The 20,933-nt window shown below is 33.6% G+C and overlaps 1 protein-coding gene across 2 annotated transcripts; it reads right to left on the bottom strand.

The window, feature by feature from the left end:
* Positions 1 to 1,446: 1,446 nt before the first annotated feature.
* On the bottom strand, positions 1,447 to 20,632 carry LOC148197832 (putative alpha-mannosidase At5g13980). Of its 2 annotated transcripts, XM_088115129.1 has the most exons (29): positions 20,212 to 20,617; positions 20,032 to 20,115; positions 19,291 to 19,379; positions 18,894 to 19,068; positions 18,422 to 18,541; positions 17,633 to 17,716; positions 17,472 to 17,543; positions 15,924 to 16,037; positions 15,722 to 15,822; positions 15,527 to 15,620; positions 15,269 to 15,436; positions 15,097 to 15,186; positions 14,523 to 14,588; positions 14,369 to 14,425; positions 12,683 to 12,902; positions 12,463 to 12,596; positions 12,185 to 12,256; positions 11,820 to 11,879; positions 11,670 to 11,741; positions 10,947 to 10,994; positions 10,636 to 10,755; positions 9,902 to 9,967; positions 9,416 to 9,528; positions 8,248 to 8,332; positions 4,975 to 5,085; positions 3,091 to 3,189; positions 2,447 to 2,494; positions 1,903 to 1,971; positions 1,447 to 1,806 (listed from the first exon to the last, which is right to left on the bottom strand). In XM_088115129.1, exons 1-29 carry the CDS (start codon positions 20,443 to 20,445, stop codon positions 1,582 to 1,584), a joined length of 3,090 nt encoding a protein of 1,029 aa, XP_087971255.1. In that variant the 5' UTR covers positions 20,446 to 20,617; the 3' UTR covers positions 1,447 to 1,581. The 2 variants fall into 2 exon arrangements, with proteins under 2 accessions (XP_087971255.1, XP_087971256.1); XM_088115130.1 differs by lacking the exon at positions 3,091 to 3,189 and having other exon boundaries at positions 20,212 to 20,632.
* Positions 20,633 to 20,933: the final 301 nt, after the last annotated feature.

Here is a 20,933-nt window from a genome sequence, read left to right on the forward strand (position 1 = left end):
TTTACTCGTAGATCGTTCAGTTTATGCTCTTCTAGAGTTATGCTCTTTGTGAGTGACTCTAGTATTTTGGGTTCTTCATAACCTTGTTCCACCACGCTCCAGTATTCCTTAGATCTCAGCAAATTTTCCATTAGCATGGACCAATGATCATAGGATCCATCAAACTTTGAAATACTGAGGAAGCTGTGCCGTCAGCCATATATTTATGCTCACCTCTTTTCTCTCGTGTTTTGCTAATATATGTATCAGGCCGTGTGTGAGCTCTGATACCAGTGTTTAAAATGGAATATTATCAAAGTACAATTCTAGCTTTAAAAGCTTGATTTATTCAATGAAGTAAATGACCTTATATAGCCAATACAATAACTAATATAAAAAACAAAAATACCATGTAAACAAAACATAACTAAAACGTGGGTAAACATTACCGAAAGTGGCTATTTTTATGGAACAGACAAACTAACTATCTTATTTCTAAGGATAATATTTATTAACAAATAACTAAAAGATTGAATCAAAACGTGACCCGTCTCTTCTCATTGTCTCATTCCTGCTGCACATACCTTGACACTATCCTTCAAGCATGGGAACAATATACATTGGAGAGAAATCATCTCTGCACTGAATCATATAACATTGTTATGATTCTCTTTAATGAAGAGAAATCATCTCTGCACTGAATCATATAACATTGTTATGATTCTCTTTAATGAAGGCGTGAAGATGGATGGTAACCGTGATCGGTGGTGAACGATTGAAGAAGGCAAATTTGGAGAATCCGAAGAAGCTATTGGGGATATTGGGCATTTCATAAGATATTTTCGGATCAGAAAAACCTTTGGAATACCCAATTCACAGAATAAAAAAAAAAAATCTTGAATCACTGTTCTGCATTGGGAGCATAGTCGCGGGTGTATATATATATAATTTGGTCAAGTCTTCCATGTAGATGCACAAATTATCGAATTTCACTTTTAGTTTTGCTTTTGTGTTTAAATAATAAACTATAAAACATATTTCTAGAACTTGTCAAATGCAAGATTGTTATATAGTTTATTTTTTAAAATCTAACTATTGATAACTCCTAAAATTGAACTGAACTACATTTATGAGATTTTAAAAAGAATATTATATGTAATATTTAACAATCAACACGATTTGTTTATTTACTAAATTCATCTCAGAGATTGTAACGACTAACTAACATGTGTTCTCGTTATAACAATCAATACAATTTGTTTATTTATTAAATTCATGTCATAGGATGTTCCAAATAATTCTATGATAATTATCGTTTTCATTACATAAAGATTTTATTAAACATGTCATGGCATGTTAGACTATACATGATTTTCTACAAATTTTAAAATATTATGCACATGCACAAGTTAGGGAATGATTAGTGGAATATAAGCATGTTATGGAAAACCTACACAGATAAGAGTATGAAAGAAATAGGCTATAACTAACCTTCAAGCAAGATATGGTATTATGCAAAACATACTAGTATTTGAAACGTTAATATTTGTGTCATACCAATATACTTGTTCAAAAGCAAGGACTTGGACCACTGATTTTGCTCTACATTGCATAAAAAAGTTGGTCTGAAACACCATCAAAATAAATGATAAAAGTGCGGATTTCCATTGGAGAAAGCTCCACCTTTAGCTCTTTTGGATCAACGGGTCCTCCTCTTGAAACATGTCTATTTCCATCAGAGCCTTCTACTTTCCAATGAAGTCTTTTTTTCTCCATCTCTGTTCTTTCTTGATTGGCAGATAAGTTCATCTCCTTTACCTCTTTGATCTATTTTTCAAGGAAAGAACTTGAGTTAGAAAACAAGCTAAAAAAAAAGTGTAAAAAACATTTTTATACTCTCATGAAATGAAACCTATCACTTACCTTCCTCCCAGGGAAGAGCTTTTTCAGCTCCACAGTTGCCGTTACAGAGAGATCCTTGTCTTCTTCAATCTATGCATTAGTTTGATGGGCAAAAGAAAATGAGGGACTAAAGCATGAAGCAAATTCATTTTCTATTAACTATTAATTACAGTAGAAAAAGACAATGAATAATCTAATGAGCTTAAAATTCATAAGTAACAACCATGATGTATTTATTTAGTTGGCAAACAATCACCATGGCAGTAATCCATTCTATACAAAACTTGTGCCAGTCTTGGAACAGTTTTCTCCAACACTAATAGGTTCCCTGATTTATTCCAACAAAACTGCAATTATTATTTTAGAAGAAAATATGCATTCTCTCCATTCATGTATTAGTCAGTGCACTTTATTTTTAATGCCAAGGCTTATACTTCATTCCAGAAAAATCATGAAATAAACATACAAGAGCAATGGTACCAATAAAACATTACAACTTCTCTTTTCAAAAGTGAAGTCAAAGAAAAACTCGAGAGAAATACTAAATAAGATGAAGTGGAGAGACCTCATATAGATGTGCTAACCGTAGAAGAACCCTCCCATCTTCAAGTTCCTGCAAAGTCCAAGAAAATAGATATATTAGAAGCCATAGAATTTGAACACAACAGATTTCATAAATTGTTAGGAACCAAGAGGTAGCAAAATTGAAGGTCTATCTAGAAGGAAAAGAGATCATTTAGTGGGGTAAGGTGTTATTGTTATACAACAAGTAACACGTGTTATGGTTTTATTGATTAATTTCTCAACCCTTTAATTCTCAGGTTTCAATTTGTGCTGCGAGTTCCAGAAAAAATTATGGAGTATCGTTTCTTATTGTTTTAATAGCCATCAGTTGTTGAACATTGGTTATATCAGTAATATGTATTCGATTAGTTATAACAAGAAGGTGAAAGACATATGTATCCATTCATAGAAATTCTTTTTAGTGAATTGAATATTCCTTGATTTCTTTTTCTCTATATGTCTTTCTCTTTCTCTCCGTTTCCACCCTTCTGATCTTGATGGCCTAACATATGGGCACTTCCTCACACACAACACAAAGAAAACAAAGTTTTGATACCATCATTGTATTAGCCCTGTAAATTCACTTGTTACTGAACAAATACTATTGAGGATAAGGAAATCCCTTTAAGCTGAAGACACATATACCTGTAATGTTATAATAGCGATATTATCAGGTAATGCGTAAGAATAATCTATTCCTGAAAATGTTAATACATTGGAATTCATCCACTCATCTTTATCATCCTGCACAATGAAATAGACCTTTAGTACCTGATACATGATATAATTCTAAATGTTCAAAATTTATCAAATAAAAAGTAGATATATGTTCAAGAATGTTGAATATAGTAAAATTAGGTATATGATAAATCTTTCTTGTATAAAAAATACATACAGATTAATGTAATTATAATAATGAGAATGTGGGTTAAGCCCAAATACAAATAAATAGTAAAAATAACATAATTAACATAGGAATTACGTTTTCCTAATTAACATAAAACGCAATATATCTAACACTTCCTCTCAAGTTAGTGCATATAAATCATATGTATCAAGCTCGTTACAAATATAATCAATTCTCAATCTCCGTATGAAAATAACTACTAACTGATCATTTGAGTTGACGAACTTAGTCTTGATGTTTCCAGATACAATCTTCTCTCGAATGAAATGACAATATGATAAAATATAATGTGTATGATAGGAGGAAACAGATTAAAAAATTAGTTGTTAGGGTTGAGTGAGACTTTCTTTATATAGTGGGGGTCTTTGTAGGTAGGGGGGGAGTTGTTTTTGGATGTGTAGAGAATTGTTGATAGGATCATTACCATCCTGTGTGAACGGAGCTTTGTCCCTTGGAGGCATTCTTGCTATTCTGGGTGCTTAGAATCAATAATACCATATCTTTTCGGTGAGCTTTGGTGTTTTACAGTAGTTTTCTTGGTTTCTCTACCTAAGAACCTAACAAATTGGTCCGACTTGCCGGATAGAGGAAGAGGTGGAAGCATGGAAGCCAGAGTAAATACTTTGGATAGAGGGGGCAACAAACAAGGAAGAGCCATGACAGAAAAAAAGACAGTATGCAAGAAATAAGGGAAATTTTCCAAGAAATAAAAGAAATGCTGCAAGAACTCATGAGTCATGGGAGGGGCAGACCAACATGAGATAAGACCATCAACCATTGTAATCGTAGGTAAATTATCCAAAAGAGGATAAAGAAGAAAACTAAGATTTGTTACCAGTGATGTGATTTGTGGCACCTGAGTCAAGAACCCATGGTCCAAGGGAAGAAGGTTGAGTTAGGCCAAAAAAAATATAGATGTGCGTGTAACAAAAATAGTGAAACTAGAGTTCTGACGATTCTCATACCATTTAAGAAATTCATAGAAAAGAGTAAATTGGTCTGCGCTATTAGAAGAGGGAGCAGAAGAAGCCACAGAGAGAGAAAAAACCCTAAAAAACCAAGGTTTTCCAATCAAAGCAACAAGCACATATCCTGAAAGAGGACAAGGAGACGACCTTAATGCAATTGATAGTTGCCCAACTAATACGATCCTATCTAGAAAAAAGTACAATCGTTTCCGAATTTGATTCCTCTCATAACATAAATAACGAAAATAAGAGAAGAACACAAAAATAAGATTGAGATGGAAATGCCATAATCTAGCATATTGATGAGTCAGTAAAGATTTGCCACAACAACCTCAATCTTTGATAAGAAAGAGTGTTCTATGACAAGGACCAAGAGAATCCTCTCCCAATGAATTCAAAATTCAAATATTGACTATCAAAAGCTTTAGGCTCTAGATACCATATTGAATAGAGTAAAACTAGGTATAGGATTAATCTTCCTTGTACAAAAAATACACAGAGGTAATGTATTTATAATAATGAAAATATAAGCTAAGCCCAAATACAAATGAATATTAAAAATAACATAATTAACATAGCGACCATGTTTCCCTAATTAACATAAATGCAATATATCTAACAAAGAACTATTTTGTTTGCAGTATTCAATTTCACCTTTTCAGCAAAGGCTAAAAGAAGTGGAGAATATATTTCCTGGCCAAAAGTACGACGCCACTTAGCACCCTCACCTAAGTGGTCTATTCTGTAGTAATATTTGCCTTGGACCTACAACATAGATTGTTAGTGACATATTACCAGTTATGAAAATCTAAATCATACAGCAGACATTTTCCATGAATAACATTAAACAAAATGCAGGAAAACTGCTCCAGCCAAATACATTAACAGCCAAAACTACACACTGCCAAAAAATTTGGGTAGACATAATTTGTTGACAACATTGGGAATAAATCCTTTTTAGAAAGCAATTGAAAATTGACAAATTTCTTTCTCATTTATATATCAATTAAACATTTCTAAATGTTAGAAAAATGTTTCTAATATTCTTGATAGAGGAGAAATTGCTCCTAGATAGAATACAAAGACTTAATAATTGAAAATCCTAATTTATAATGAATATAATCTATTCCTACAATTTATGATCTGTACACAAAATATAAAATATACTATCAGCTTGTTAATCCTTCTAATTATGAAATGTAATTAAATCTCCTAATTATGTAATTAAAACTGTATAAGGAAATATTAACTGCAACATAAATCATAGAATTTTGACACCCCCTCAAGTTGGTGAGTTGATGTCATTCATTCCCAATTTGCCAACACTAGACTGAAATGTAACACCACTTAGCCTTTTTGTCAATACATTTGCAAGTTGATTTCCAAGGGATACAAATGGTTGTGCTGTTACCCAATTTCTCCTTTCATGATGTGTTGATCGACTTCAACATGCCTAGTTCTATCATGTTGCACTGGATTATGTGCAATATTTATTCCTAACTTGATATCACAATACAATCAATATTCAGGTCTTCTAAAATTATCTTTAACCATAGTATTTATCAAATTCCTAAGGCCATGGCTGTAAACCCTACTTGACCTTGCCACAACATTTTTTCTTTTGCTTCTCCAATTGACTAAATTTCCTCTAAGAGAAGTGCAATATCCAAATGTAGATCATCTATCATCTATAGAACTTGCATAGTGAGCATTTGTGTAGGCTTCTAAGATAATCTCATTCCCCTTTGTAAATAAAATTCCTTTACCAGGAGTTTTTCAAGTACTGTAGAATGTGATAAACAATTTTGAGACGAGTCTCCTTTTGAATTATGAATGAACTCACTTAGAACTCCTAGAGAATGGGCAATGTCGGGCCTAGTGTGAGACAAGTAGATCCATTTCCTGACCAGTCTTTGATTAGATTGTCTATCCACAACTACATCTTCAATTGTTTCACCAAGTTTGTGATTTTGTTAAATAGGTGTCTCTATTCGTTTGCATCCTAATTTATCAGTTTTAACCAATAAATACAGCAAATATTTTTGTTTGGAGATGAAAATACCATGATGGGAACGAGCCACTTCAATGCCCAAGAAATATTTCAATCTACCTAACTCCTTGATTTCAAATTCTGTTATCAAACATTTTTTTAAGGCTTCCATTCCTACCTGATCATTTCAGGTTAGAACTATATCATCTGCATACACAATTAGTGAGGTAATTCTGCTGAAGTTGAATGCTTAATAAACAATGCACGGTCACTTTGCCTTTGCTTGTACCCCATGATCTTCATTACTATAATAAACCTGTCAAACCATGCTCTAAGAGATTGTTTCAATCGATAGAGTGCCTTCCAGGGTTTACACATCTTTCCTTCCTCGACTTTAAACCCAGGTGGAACCTCCATGTAAAGTTCTTTCTCAAGATTGACATGTAGAAAGGCCTTTGTAACGTCAAATTGTTGCAAACTCTATTTATGGTTATTCGTAGTCAGCTGCTAGAGACAGTAAATTCTAACTATATTCATTTTTACGACAAGTAAAAAAGTTTCAAGATAGTAAGTCCCATATGTTTGAGTACTCTTTGCTATAAGCCTAGCCTTATATCTTTTTAGCCATAAGCCTAGCCTTATATCTTTCTAATGTCCCATCTGCCTTGGATTTAGGTAGATCCACCAATTCCCAAGTTTTGTTCTTTTCTAGATCAATCATTTCAACCTTCATAGCATTTTTTCGATTATTACTATTCAGTGCCTCATCCATAGTTTTTGGAACAGTGACAGTACTTAGATGACCAAGAAAGCTTTGGTGACTACGGGATAGTTTGTCATAAGACACAAAGTGTGACAATGGGTACCTTGGCTTTTGAGTACATCCTCGGACACCTTTCCTTACTGCAATTGGAAGGTCCCAAACTTCAATGGCTAGCATATTCTATTCTTCATTAATGTCAGGTATTTTAGGTATAGATTCATATTCATGGACTTGTGGTGATTGAATAACAGAAGTTCTCCTTCACGAGTATACCTACAGTGGATGGGTAACAATGAGTTTTCTCTCCAGTTAATTTTGGTGAAGCAACATGACTGACTACACTCAGTAGATGGTGAAGTATTAGTTTCAATAGATGATGAGGTGTTAATGGGACTTAATTTTGGAAGAATGAGGTCTTTTTGTAGAGAATGAATTATCCTTATCTTCAATACACGAGCTTTTTGCCTAAACATATTTTTATCAAATTTATGTCTAATTCAACCTCACAAAACCAGCTTGTAAGGTAACATTCATCCCACTCATTATACTTCAGTCTTACTCCTATCAATGTGGGATCTTTAACACATCTCCTCATTATGAGGAATGAACATCTCGAACATAGGATTATATATTTGTGAGTGGTCTAACAAGATGCCCGATAACAGTGGCATAATAATCCCAAAGAACTTGAATAGGATAGGCTCTAAGTGACTTTGATACCATATCAGAAAACTGTTATGATATTATTCATTGGGGAGCAATTGCTTAATAACTGAAAATCCCAAGTTATATTGGATATAATCTATTCCTACTATTCAGGACCAATGATCCTATACAATAGATATAAAATATAGCATCAGCCTATTAATCCTCTTAACTATGGAATGTGATTAAATCTCTTAATTATGTAATTAAAATTGTATAAGAAAATATTAAATGCAGGTCATGGGATTTTGACACTAAATGCAAAATTATGACATTGACATTTTAGTCAGCTTTAGAAAAAGTGGATTGACATTGATTTGTCAAACCTTTTTCTGCCATCAGCATTTTAAGACCCATTTGAGAGAAATTGTCAGCTGATAAAATGAGAATATATACGCAAAATACACATCTAACATTAATAAAAGAAACAAACAACTAAATAACATAAAAATATGCATGAAATTCTTACAGTTAGACCCCTGCAATCACCACCAACACAATCTGTTTCATTTAGAGCCTCTGCAACACCTTTTGAATCATCAAGTAGTAATCTCCTGTTTATGAGAAGAAAGAAATTATAATCCTTTAAAAATGACAAAAATACAATGACAGAATCAAACACTGAAAATAGACACCCTCAAAACAAGACTTAAAAAAAAGGGGTTGCTGCTGGTTGCATGGGTAAGGGGTGGGAGATGGGGGAAGCAATCAAAAGCAATGAGAGGTCTCTTGACCATTGCATATCCCCCCCTAAGTAGACCCTCCTCACCCACTAAGGCACCAATACATTAGACAGGTACGGTTGGTATTCATGAAAACTTCAAATTGTAAAAACAACACACGATGACATGTTTTTTTGTTCATCAAAATGCCAAATACTTTAAATCGATTGCATATTTCCTTTATAAATACCAATAAATTTAATAGCATTGTTTTTTTCAAAAAGAAGTATTGAAGAAAACCTAACATACTATGTAGTACGTTAGTAAGAAATGTAATTCACTAATTAAAAAGATAAGTAAACAATTATTGATGGCAAGGTCAAACTAGTAAGAATAACATCATTTATTCTTCATAAGAAAAAAATTACATAAATGACAGAAAACTATAGATTTTAACACCAAAAAAAATACTTTTCACAGTTCTTGTGAAAACTTTAGAGCACAAAAAGTCATGTCAGACCTCAGATGACCAAAATTTTTACTCATGAGTTAATCCTATCACTCCGAAAGAAGCAATCCAAACTCTAGTGTGAAAAATTGGAGATCGTGATGCTGAATTAAGCAATTTATCCCCACCTCTCAAATGATGAAGACTCAACCAACATGCCCACACTTCAAAATCTGAAGCAGATAAGTTATCTAAAAAAAGTTGCATTATGCTTCACTAAAGTACCAAATCACTAACTAAATTGTACATCTAAGAAATTTTCCCCTCCTTTCTTCCAAAACATTTTAATTATTAAAAGCTTTGCTCCCTTCTATATGCTTACACACTTTACCATAGGTGGAAAAAGACCACATTTCCAAGAAACAAGGCCTTGCAAAGTTCTAAATAAGAGTAGTTCAATTATAATTTCAAGTAACTCCAGTACAATATCAATCTATTTAACACATCATTTGAAGAACAACACATACCTGTGGACCATCAGCTCTATTTGTCCATCTTGTAAGCTGGATCCTCCAATAGATCTGTCCACCAAAACTGAGAATTCTGTTTTATTATCCTCCACGTATATCCCAAGATTAATCTGAAGGATAAAATAAATAATATTAAGAACCTAAAGAATGGATATAACTTGTGGAATTTATCAAACTCCTGTGCCATAAAGAAAGCAGTCTGAATTCTGAAGTGTAGTTGGGCATACATCTCTGCAATCAATTCTAAAATGGATTTGCATGTGGATGACTTACAAAGCTCATGAAATAATGATTTCAATAAGCCAAATAAGTTAAAAAAATGCAGTTTATTATTAGAAGTTTCATATTTTAACATACAAGAACAAACAACAGTTTGCAAGCACAACAGTTTCAGCAATAGCATCCCTGCAGGAAAGAGGGGGAAACTAGGTCTTGAACACCAATGATGAATATAACAGAAATGTTGTATAAGAGTTCACATACAGGATAGTAATTTCCAGCAGTGGGTTGGTTCACTTCCAGATCCCAGTCAGTTCTGTAATCCCGTATCTGCAGTGAGATGAGTTTCAAAAATTTACTTTACAACTGAAGGAAAAGAAATGAATTTTTTTTGCAGATACTTCTATATGCCATCAACAAATTTAAGATCAAATAAAAAGATATGTTGTTTCCATTTCTTGACTTCCATGAGAGAATTATATTTTGCAACAAAACCCAGCATCTGGAAATAGAAAGACGTTGGAATATCTTAGAATATCAATATTACATCTTCCAGAATATTTGAGTATCTGCAAACATATCCCATCAAGTCAATATCAGTTCTAGAAATAACACAATCAGTTATTTTATTGCCTGATAGACTCCCTTGTTTCTTCTCTTAGACTCCCACAACCAAGGTCATCTAGCAGAGTATCTTGTTGATATGATATCTTCAGAATACCTTAGAGTATCTTAAAAATATATCTCTAAGGATCAAATTCTTTATTTTCTCAGTTTCCTAAAACTTTAGTATTTTATGATCTGTTTCCTTTTTCAATTCGAATTATTAGTATCAATCTTCATTTTCTCCATTCCCTCTCTCTATACCTTAAACCAAAGAATTTCAACAAAAGAAAATAATGAAAACGTAAGCAAGGTAACATCTGGTGCCAACAATTATGTATGATCTAAATTACTTAGATGTAGTATTACAAGGAACATTAGTCTGATCTGCATACCCTTTTGATAAAATCTCGCCCGTTAGAATCCGTGTAAAATGTTTTGTTGGTTTCCATAGTAGTTGAAATCTGAGTGGCAACTTCTTTACCAGTTCCATCTTCAATCGGTATAGGGCCAACCTGATATTCCACATACCATAAGTTCAAATAAGCTTCCAACATTATCCATAAAATCCATATAAGAATATATCTCAATAGTTATCACGGTATTTACCAAACTACAAAGGAAATCAAGCTGTCACAGACAAATTGTAACATGACTAGGAGAATGACACAAATGTAAATATAATAACCAATTATTTAAAGCTTACGATAAACTCCACTTCAACATGCTCTTTTCCTTTGTATAGTCTGGTAATCTGCGAACATATTTGAAGCATGTTAATTTCTAATGTCAGGTAAAAAGAAGATAAAAAGTCTCATTCATCAACATTTATTACTATAATTATAGAAAAAATTAGGAGCTGGGGCAAATAGAAACTGAAGTAGAACAGGTACTGATAATGGGATTGGTTCCACTTCGCTAGCCCTCATTCATGAAGTGGGACCTACTTTATTAAGTGTTTGGGCCGATGTATAAGACTGTCTCCAGGCTATTTATGGCAAAATTCATTTATTATTTTGCAACAATTGAGACTGCGAAATAAATTACCCGTATGGCACTAAGGGTATTCCCTAAGCTTTATTTACTCTTTTTGTTTACTTAAAGTAAAAGAACATTGAAGTAATTTGCATAATGTAAAATATCAAGACCTGTTGCACCTAAAGTTTTGAAAGTAAGGTGAAGCCATAATTATCATATAGAGGAAAAACTATAATAAAATCAATTGTATTGTCTATATAAATAAGTAAGAACTATCATATTAAGATTGCCAAGAAGTTAACATGCAGTTCCCGTCTTCCTTTTTACACACCACATTTTATTCAAATTATTATGTGACCACAATTTCATGTAACTAAATGGGAAAGAAGTTTATTATTATTACTAAGAAAATAATATGAAGATGCTGTTAAAGATGTAACAAGAAAAATACCTGATATATCCATGGATTGATTTGTTGATGAACTTCATCTAGTACTGGTCCATTCAAAACAGTTAATAGAGCCTGAAAATTCAAGTGAATGTGACACTTGTTATGGGAATTCGTTTGTTGGGTTAGAATATAGCAGGAAGGACTTCAAACCTTTTTTTCATGGTTTATTGGAAATGTGCCATTTGGACGGAAGACATAGGCCCCGGAATTCTGTGAGGGGAATTAAATTATGAAGTTATATCCAAAATAGAATTGCGAGAGACTTAAAGGGATAAATATGTTTTTAGTTTAGCATTTGAAAATAGGATTATGTTCACTTTTAATTCCTGAAAAAATTATCCACTCTTTGGTCCCTCTTTTGTGGAAATGTGTCATGTATGGTCCCTATTTCCATATACAAGGGAAAAAAGGAGACAGCTTTTGGGTACTAAAAGTGAACATTTCTATATTTACAGAAATTAAAAATATATTGAACCCGTATGACATTGATATCTATGGTCAAAATGTTTATCTACCTGCGGATCCTTTTGATTGGTTCCATTGTATCCAGAATAGTAGAGGTAACTTAGTTTAACCTGTTCCTCAACCTGACATGTCAAAAAATAACATTTTTAATCAAGTTCTACTTCTTTTGCTTTTACATTTTTCTATCCACGTAAAATTCGAAGCTATAGAATATATGAAAACATGAAACCAGGAAAGAGAACATCACAAAATACAGAGGCATGATTGCACAGATAAAGGTGTTCTAGTGAAAAGGGAATCGTGTGGTGCAAAGTGAAGTATCACAAACCAGGTTTCTTATATTAACATAATTGGTACACTTCTCTTGATCAGTAGAAAATGTAAGCTTCAAATTTCCTTGACCAACTTCAAATTTAGACTTTTCACTACTTTTATATGTAGCTACTGACGATCTAGTTGATCCTGAAATCAAATAGAAATCATTTATTTGTTATGAGCATGGAAATTAACTCTTGTAAATTAAATACTAAAGCAATATATATTTGAACCTGTTCTTTTCGCAGTTGAGACAGTGTAGGTGCTAAAACCAAGTGGGGGTACAGAAACTGTAAATGCAAGCCAATACTTAGGTGTCTTAAGTGGAGCCTGACCCATATATGCCTTCGCATAGTAGTTTCTTAAGTCTAAATATTTCTCAGCCAGAGGAAGAAGTTGGGATTCTATTTCTGAACCGTTAGAGTCCTGAACTCTAACATTGGCCTCAGTAACCTGAAGATGGTTGCAACATTAGTTACATCTACACACACAACGGGTAAGTACTATAATAGTTGCAGAGAAAGTTACTAGCCCATTTTAGCAAATATTATATATGTCTAAGTGCATTAAAACATCAATCTCGAAAAACCTTTAACATCATAATAGCTGCCCTAAATAAAAATCTATTAGGAAGTTAGTAGCCAAGTGCACCAGCAGGCTTTGTTAGCTATTAGCTATATATTGGCAGATTCAACTTAAAGCCAATTTGGATTATGCGAACTTTCCCAATACATATATAAACCATACTCCAAGAATTGGGACAGACAATGTTGGACATTCCCAACATCACCCCTCTATAGATGCTTGTCAAACCATGGCAGCCTATCAAAACTAATTGTTATCAATAAGCTTTGATACCATGTCAAATTTCAACTTAAAACTATTTCTTATCAATTGAAGTTTTCTAATAGTTATATAAGCTTCACTCCAAGAATTGAGGCAGGCCATATCAGACTTCCCAACATACACGCTTAGTTGGTAACTGATTATGTCAGCTCATTTGACAACTAACATAGTCAGTTGGTGTATTTTACATCTAACTTTTATTAGGATTTAGGTTTAATCCTTTACTACATCCCTATTTATGTACGAATTTCTCAATTGGGTCCTCGTTTTTTAAAGTGTATCAAAATGGTCCCTAATTTTGAAAATTGATATCAATTGAGTCCTTTCCGTTAAGTTGGCTAGACGGCGTTAAAAAAATTGATGAGTGGATGCTGAGATGACAAACGAGCGCTCGTCCACCAGCGAACGAACGCTCGTCCAGCAGCGAACGAACGCTCGTCCACCAGAGAACGAACGCTCGTCGACCTCTTACTGCTGGACAACCGTTCGTTCCACACTGGACGACCGTTCGTTCGGTGGTCGACGAGCGTTCGTTCGCTGATGGACGAGCGTTCGTTCGCTCGTGGACGAGCGCTCGTTCGTCATCTCAGCATCCCACTCATCAATTTTTTTAACGCCGTCTAGCCAACTTAACAGAAAGGACTCAATTGATATCAATTTTCAAAATTAGGGACCATTTTGATACACTTTAAAAAACGAGGACCCAATTGAGAAATTCGTACATAAATAGGGATGTAGTAAAGGATTAAACCTAGGATTTAATAGTCTAAAAAAATATAAATTTGGTGAGTTTGTTTTGGGCATTTTTGGTTTCTGCTTTCAAGGGTAGCCATTATAAATGCTCCCTTTTGTATTCAGCTTCACACAGATAAAAATAATAAAATATCATATCAGTTTCTCCAAGAACTTTCTAACATATTGAAGATACATTAATATTTCATGATTGAAGACCACTAGAAGAACAAAAAAGATAAAGATTATGATTATTTTCATCATATTAGTTTTAATTTCTCTATGTTCCACCATATACTGAATTTAGAACAATCAACAAATACTAGAGTGACATCACTCACCGGAAATCGAATGACTTCATTCCTCCTCCAACCAAGAGAGTTGTAAACCACAATGAGCTAAGCATGGAAAAAACTCGTGAGAAGATAGAATTCAAGAAATAAATATAAAACAATATAACTAATGAAAGGATAACAAAATATGTGATGAATTTACCAAATTCTTCCCTCGAACCAGATCAACTTCTGATGCAGGACAATAACTTATGTTCAAAAGTGGACACTGGAAAATATGAAAAAGGAAAAAGTATATTGAAAATATAAAAAACTCGAACTTAAATATGATAATAAAAAACTATCATATCTAATAGTTATTATAATCTTTTTTGTGAAAAAGGGGAAGGCACAAAGCTCACATGTCATTATATAATAACGTAAATTGAACTACATCAAAATATAACAACAAAGATCGGATGGCCAAACTGTATATATTAACATGTTAAAAAAATTATTGATTACAGCAAATAGAGAAATATGATATGATTTGATTACATAGGGAAATATCTTATCAAAAAGATGAAGAAAGGAATATAATCCATTAAAAATAAACAAAATCAGGTTTGACATGTCATACACCAAACGGTAATTGAGCCAAGGAATAATAAAGGATAAGAAATCATTTATCAACAGCTAAAATTTTGAAAACAAAAATTTAAGACAAGGAAGAAGCAAGCCATTTCAGCAAATAATACAAATAGTGAACAAACTTAAAAAGATTCTAGATCTTTTACTTGTTGAAACTTTGTAACTGGGTTTTGACATCTAGAAAGCAATGGTGATTCAACCAAGCAAGCCAGTGATGATGAAACCAATTCCTCTGCCTGCAAAAAAGCAATATGCCACTAGACGATTCACTAACAAATGGTTATACACAGTAACTTGAAACAGACTCTGAAACTGCACCTCCTTGTAGCCTATTGCCAGCCGTTTGGAATAATCATTGGCAACATGCTGCTTTTCTGTGCCAGTGACTGCATCATGGTGTTGAGCAATTGCTAAAGCATCAGCTAATGAGTCTGTATTTGGCCCTGAATTCATTCTCCCCCTAAAAAATTCTAGTTGTCTTGCAGCCTAATAATTTTTTTGTAGAAAGTAAATATCCAAACACTGGTGGACTACGGATGATTATTACCTTGTAAACTATAAATATACAAATCATACCAAGTAATAGCCACTCATTAATCTGACATAGCGTTTGATAGCTGGTCTACTGGTAAAGTATCCTGTCCAGTAACCATTTGCACGATCTGCATAACTGGTATTTTGTTCATGAAAATATGAGGAGAAACGTCATACCATACAAAAATATAATAATTAAGCAAAATGGATTATGAAACAGCTACAAATTAAACTCACGGGAAGAAATCATCAGTCTTGATTGGCCAGTACTCATTGGTAGCAAATTTTGCATCAGTATATATGGATGGCGTAGAGTAAAGAGCATTAACGCGTCCATCCTAAAGTTGAAAAATATTTAACAATCAGAGTTCATAATAACAAGAATAAGCACATGAAGTCAAACCACAAACAAATAAATTCATGTATACGAGTGAGTTACCTTGTTTACATAATGAATGAGTTTGTCCAGCTGCCGGAACCATGTATGTGCATATTGATACTTAAAATCAGTTCCCATTGTCCACATTATATGATTTGTTCGAGTTATGTTTGCCTAAAAATAAAATAGTGTAAGATAGCGATTAAGATGATCCTGAATAAAAGCAATTAAAGTTCCCGCTATTCCAAAAAACTCAATAGCAAAATTCAAATTCATATTCAAGCTTCAAGTTAAGAACATGTCAGTTTGGTTGAAATGGATTTCCATTAAAGAAGGTTGGAAACATCTTTTAAAAGCACCAACTATAAGAAAATCTGATAGATTATTACATACTAATATCATCTTTTTCTGTTTTTTCCATTTGCTTTAAATTTAAGGTCATGGTTGAGTTCTTGTTTACAGTTTAATATCCTTTTGAAAACTTTGAGGATTGAATCGGTAAAACCCTTTTAAGGTTCCTAGTTCGTCTAACTCTTCCAGATCATCTAATGGTTCAAGTGAGTCTGACTTCATCAGTACATCTTCAACACACACATACACATAGATCTCCACACTGGTAAGATATTGTTCGCTTTGGGTCAAGCCCTCACAGATTTGCTTTTGGTACCACTCCAAAAGGCCTCTTACCAATTGAGGTATCTTATATGTATATAAACTCATGTCCATCTCTTATTTTATCCGATGTGGGACTTTTGTTTGGACCCAACATATCTCTAGTCGATGTGGGACTTTGTTAGGTTTCTGAGTAGAAAACCTAATTAACCAAGATCACAGTAGGCAGAAAGGATAATGAAAGAATGAATTTCTCTTATTAATGGTAATAGAATTCTCTAAACAAGATAGTTGAGAGCATAACCTCCCTCACAGGACTGTAGTCGTCGGTTAACAACCTCAATAATCAAAAGCATAACCCTAACAATAGAATCTAGCTCTATTTATATTAAATATTTCCCGCCATCTTATACTGAATATTTCTCTAGAATATAGCTCTATTTACTATAAATATCTTATACTAAATATTTCCCTATAATATAGCTCTATTTACTATAAATATCTATAATATAGCTCTATTTACTATAAATATCTTATACTGAATATTTCCCTATAATATAGCTCTATTTATTATAAATATTTCCCGCCCATCCTAACTGCTACAACAGTTAGGATAGTAACTCTTCAATCAATCGGTTCCAGTTCTTCACCTCTTTCCACTGTTCGGCTCGACCTCTCCCCGCCTTCCACCGTCCGGCTCGACCTTTCCCCGCCTTCTACCGTTTAGTGCCCTTCTTCTTCTCTCCTATACTTTCTTCTTCTCTTGTATACCTTCCAACCCCTAACATTATCTATTACCTTATATCCTATCAGACTTCTAACACTTACATTAATATCTTACGCGAGTTTGGCTCATTGAATCTCCTTGGTGAATTCTCCTCGAAAGACCCAACACCTCTCAATCACTCAATTCAATTTTTAATTTCTAACCATATTATTGCATCTCAAGTCAAATAACATTTTTAAGAAGTCTGAAGATAAACACGCTCAACTTACTTGTGATAATGCAGCTGCAACAAAGTCATTCACTCGTTCTTGGACATTGTAATCAAACAATTCCATGTTATCCTTCAGGAAGAAGTAAACAAAGTTTAGCATAACAAAGAACTAAAATAGTTATATGTGATAACAAAATTAACAAGTTCTTATAATATTACTTGAACTATCGCTGAGTTATCATTAACTTCAAAGTAAAATCCAGCAGGTGGCTCATAATTTTCAGGGAACGCTCCAGCAAAAATCTACAAGAACAAAAAGGATACTCAACATAATAAAAGGAAACATTTAATTTAAGAGAAACCAATCATAAAAATAAAAAGACTCTTTGTAAGTAAATTTATGTCCAATTCAACCTCGTAAAATCCCACAAAACCGTCTTATAAGATAAGGTTTGCACCCATTTATATACTATAAACTTCTCTTATATCTAGTCAATATAGGATCTCCAACACATCTCTCTCACATCTTGAACTCTCTCACATCTTGAACGTGGTACTAGACATTAATGAGTGGTTCAATAGCTACCCGATACCAGGTGACACGATAGGCCTAACAAATAAACAAATTTCCGAATAGTAAGTGGCATAATAAGCCGAACAAATAACAAATTCTTGCTAACATAGGCTTTAACACATGGCTCTAATACCATGTTAAGAAGTGAACTTTAAGCCTAACTCAACACCACAAAACTAGCTTGAGGTTTGCACCCATTTATGTATTATAAACTTATCTTATCACTAGTCGATGTGAGATCTCCAACAAATACAAAGACTCTTAGTAAGTGAACTTATGTCTAATTTAACCTCACAAAACCGTATTGCAAAGTGAGAATTGCACCCTACTTATATACAATATAATTCGACCTTATTCCTAGTCAATGTAGAATCTCTAACAAAGACAACCATAAAATATTTAAAGAGAAAAGAAATATATTTCTTGATATTCACCTGGGCTGAAGAGCCAAGGCTCTTACTACCCTGCCAGATAACCTCAAGACTCTTCTCCTTTTTGCGGTTAGCCCTATCTTGGTAGTCTATCCGACCAAAGAAAAGTGAGTCAAAGCCAACCTGCATACAAAGTAGAACCAATTGATAACCCACACAGCAAATAATAATTCTGACATATATCTTCTTCAAAATATATTCATTAGTCATTATCAAAATCATGCTTTGCTCATTATGTATTTTAGAAAGTTTTTATTTCATTCCTGCTATAATTTTATTCTTTATTGCATGGGTATATTGGTATTAATGCTAGGATTATATTTCCTTAGAATTAGCTATCTATATTTCCCAAAATAACTACCAAGCTTATGTATTTATAGGTCCATTGCCCTCATTATTGAAATACAAGAGAAACATATTCTTTCTAAATTTGAGAGTCATGATAAGATTCATTGCTTGAAGATCTATGCCATACTTCAGCTCCCAACAGGTAGGCCTGCACAGCAGAGTGTCCAAAAGGATCAATTTGCCAACCAATTCTAGGAGTCACACCAAATTCCTCTTTCAGAAATTGATGACCAAGTGCAGTCTGATCAATCATGTCTATGTAATGTGTAACTGCCTCATCATGCATAGACATGGCGCCATTTCTGTAACAAGGAGAAAATAAAGGAAAGAAATAGCATCAATCCCTAAATAAAAGACGATTGAAGAATACCATAATGGATAGATATTTGCCCATAGATATTGGAACCCTCACAAAGGAATTCTTAATCAGGTTGTTTTCACAGTAAAGGATGGCTTTCATTTTACAATTGAAGAATGACTTTGTTCTTAATCACATTGAAATCTGTTGTCAGAAAGGTATTTACATGAACTCTAGTTGACCCGAACTAACAAGTTTCTTAACAACATCCTGAACAGCTTCACTTTGATCTCTCCACCATCTCTTGAAAAATGCCTGCATTGATAAAAGTGAAAGAATTAAGAAGAAACAGCCAACACGTAAAATGAACATATAGTTGCATGCTACGTTCGAGCATATAAACATGGACAGGGTAGGAACAAAAACAGGAAATGTAGAAGGAATTTAAATATATATGGAGTTGACGCCTTGGTGTTAGACAAATCCTCAAATTTTCTTGATATTCCTATCTATCAATTTCATTAGCTAGTTAGTCCTATCACACAGCCACACCGAGTTGATCCCAAGAGAGAGCATTTCACATTAGCATTTAAAGAAAGCCTTAAAAGTAGTCCATATTTTCAAAAACATAGTTTTCCTCATTTTCCTAGTATTCCTATTTGTCAATGTCACGAGCATTAACAGTCTAGGTAATTCAAGCTTGTTGTAGGAGCAACATTAATCTGTTGCCACAAGAAGGATGTGAAATATAAATCATGAATCTGGTAAAAAAAAGTTGCAGAGGAAGGCATGAACTACATAAAGGAAATGAAATGCTTTGCCGGATTGTGTCTTGGAACATCACAGCACTACTTTTAGCCCAAAAAAGCAACTTCAAAATTTCCTCTTGTCACGAGCAATAGCACTTTGATCCAACAAAGAAACTCAAGAAAACAACATATAAGGGATTTAAAAGAAGCCAACTTACCATCTCAACATAGATAAACTTTCTGTTCTTGTCAGCCAACAGCGCGTGCACCATAGAGTCCAACACATTCTGCACACAAGCGCCCTACACATTGCAACATAACAAACAAGACCCTCAACTTGCAATCTTCAGACACCATTGTTCACAAGTTTAGCCAAAGAAAGAGAATTAAATCAACACCTGAATTGAATTGTTAGAACCAACATAGTACTGATCAACTGTCTTCAACCAACCAACATCGTCATGAGTATGAGCTACCAGATGAACATTGAGCTTGTCAGGGACTATACCCTGTGATGTGTTGTACACCATAAACTTGGATTGCCCACAGAGCAGTATTTCCAAAAGGGTCAACAAAAAGAGCAATTTTTTCGCCATTAGATGCTGAAAATGAGGAATGGTGGATTCACCCATGAAAGGAAAACCGTCTCAGACGCCAAAGAAAAGGTGAAAAAATATAATTTTTCTTAATTTGTCTGCGAAAATGGAAGATGGAACACCTTCCACTTGGTGATCATGCACAACGGTGATGAAGCAAGCTCATCAGAGTCACTTCCATGTGTTGTGTTCGAAGGTTACCAGCACACACTGGTGATTTTATCGGCTCTTGATTTTTTACTTTTTCTTTTTGTTGTTACTTAATGGTAATCAAGATCTCGTTTTGGTAATCATCTATTCTTACGCTGACTTCGCTTCTAATCTAGCCAAAATAAATGACAGAGAAAGTACATCATTTTAAAATTAAATGTATTTCGGATAAGATTGTTTAAATTCCTTCACATTTTCATAACAATTGATAAAAAAAAGTCTTAAAAAACACTGTTAACACTCCTAAAACAAAAATGATGAATTGATATATATAATGAGTAAAGATTTTTAACATTCTTTATCAATTTGTATAA

This window comes from Vigna umbellata, chromosome 5, assembly GCF_029865625.1.
Source record: "Vigna umbellata cultivar VRB3 chromosome 5, Vumbellata_1.0, whole genome shotgun sequence".
NCBI classification, from domain to species: domain Eukaryota; kingdom Viridiplantae; phylum Streptophyta; class Magnoliopsida; order Fabales; family Fabaceae; genus Vigna; species Vigna umbellata.

What these genes read in the sequence shown, in the direction of transcription:
- LOC148197832 (XM_088115129.1), bottom strand. Translation starts at nt 20,445, where the DNA reads ATGGGTGAATCCACCATTCCTCATTTTCAGCATCTAATGGCGAAAAAA. An exon ending in CCTACCTGTTGGGAGCTGAA is followed by an intron (nt 18,542 to 18,893) that starts GTATGGCATAGA and finishes CTTTGTATGCAG; the next exon opens with GTTGGCTTTGACTCACTTTT. An exon ending in AAGACTGATGATTTCTTCCC is followed by an intron (nt 15,621 to 15,721) that starts GTGAGTTTAATT and finishes ACAAAATACCAG; the next exon opens with TTATGCAGATCGTGCAAATG.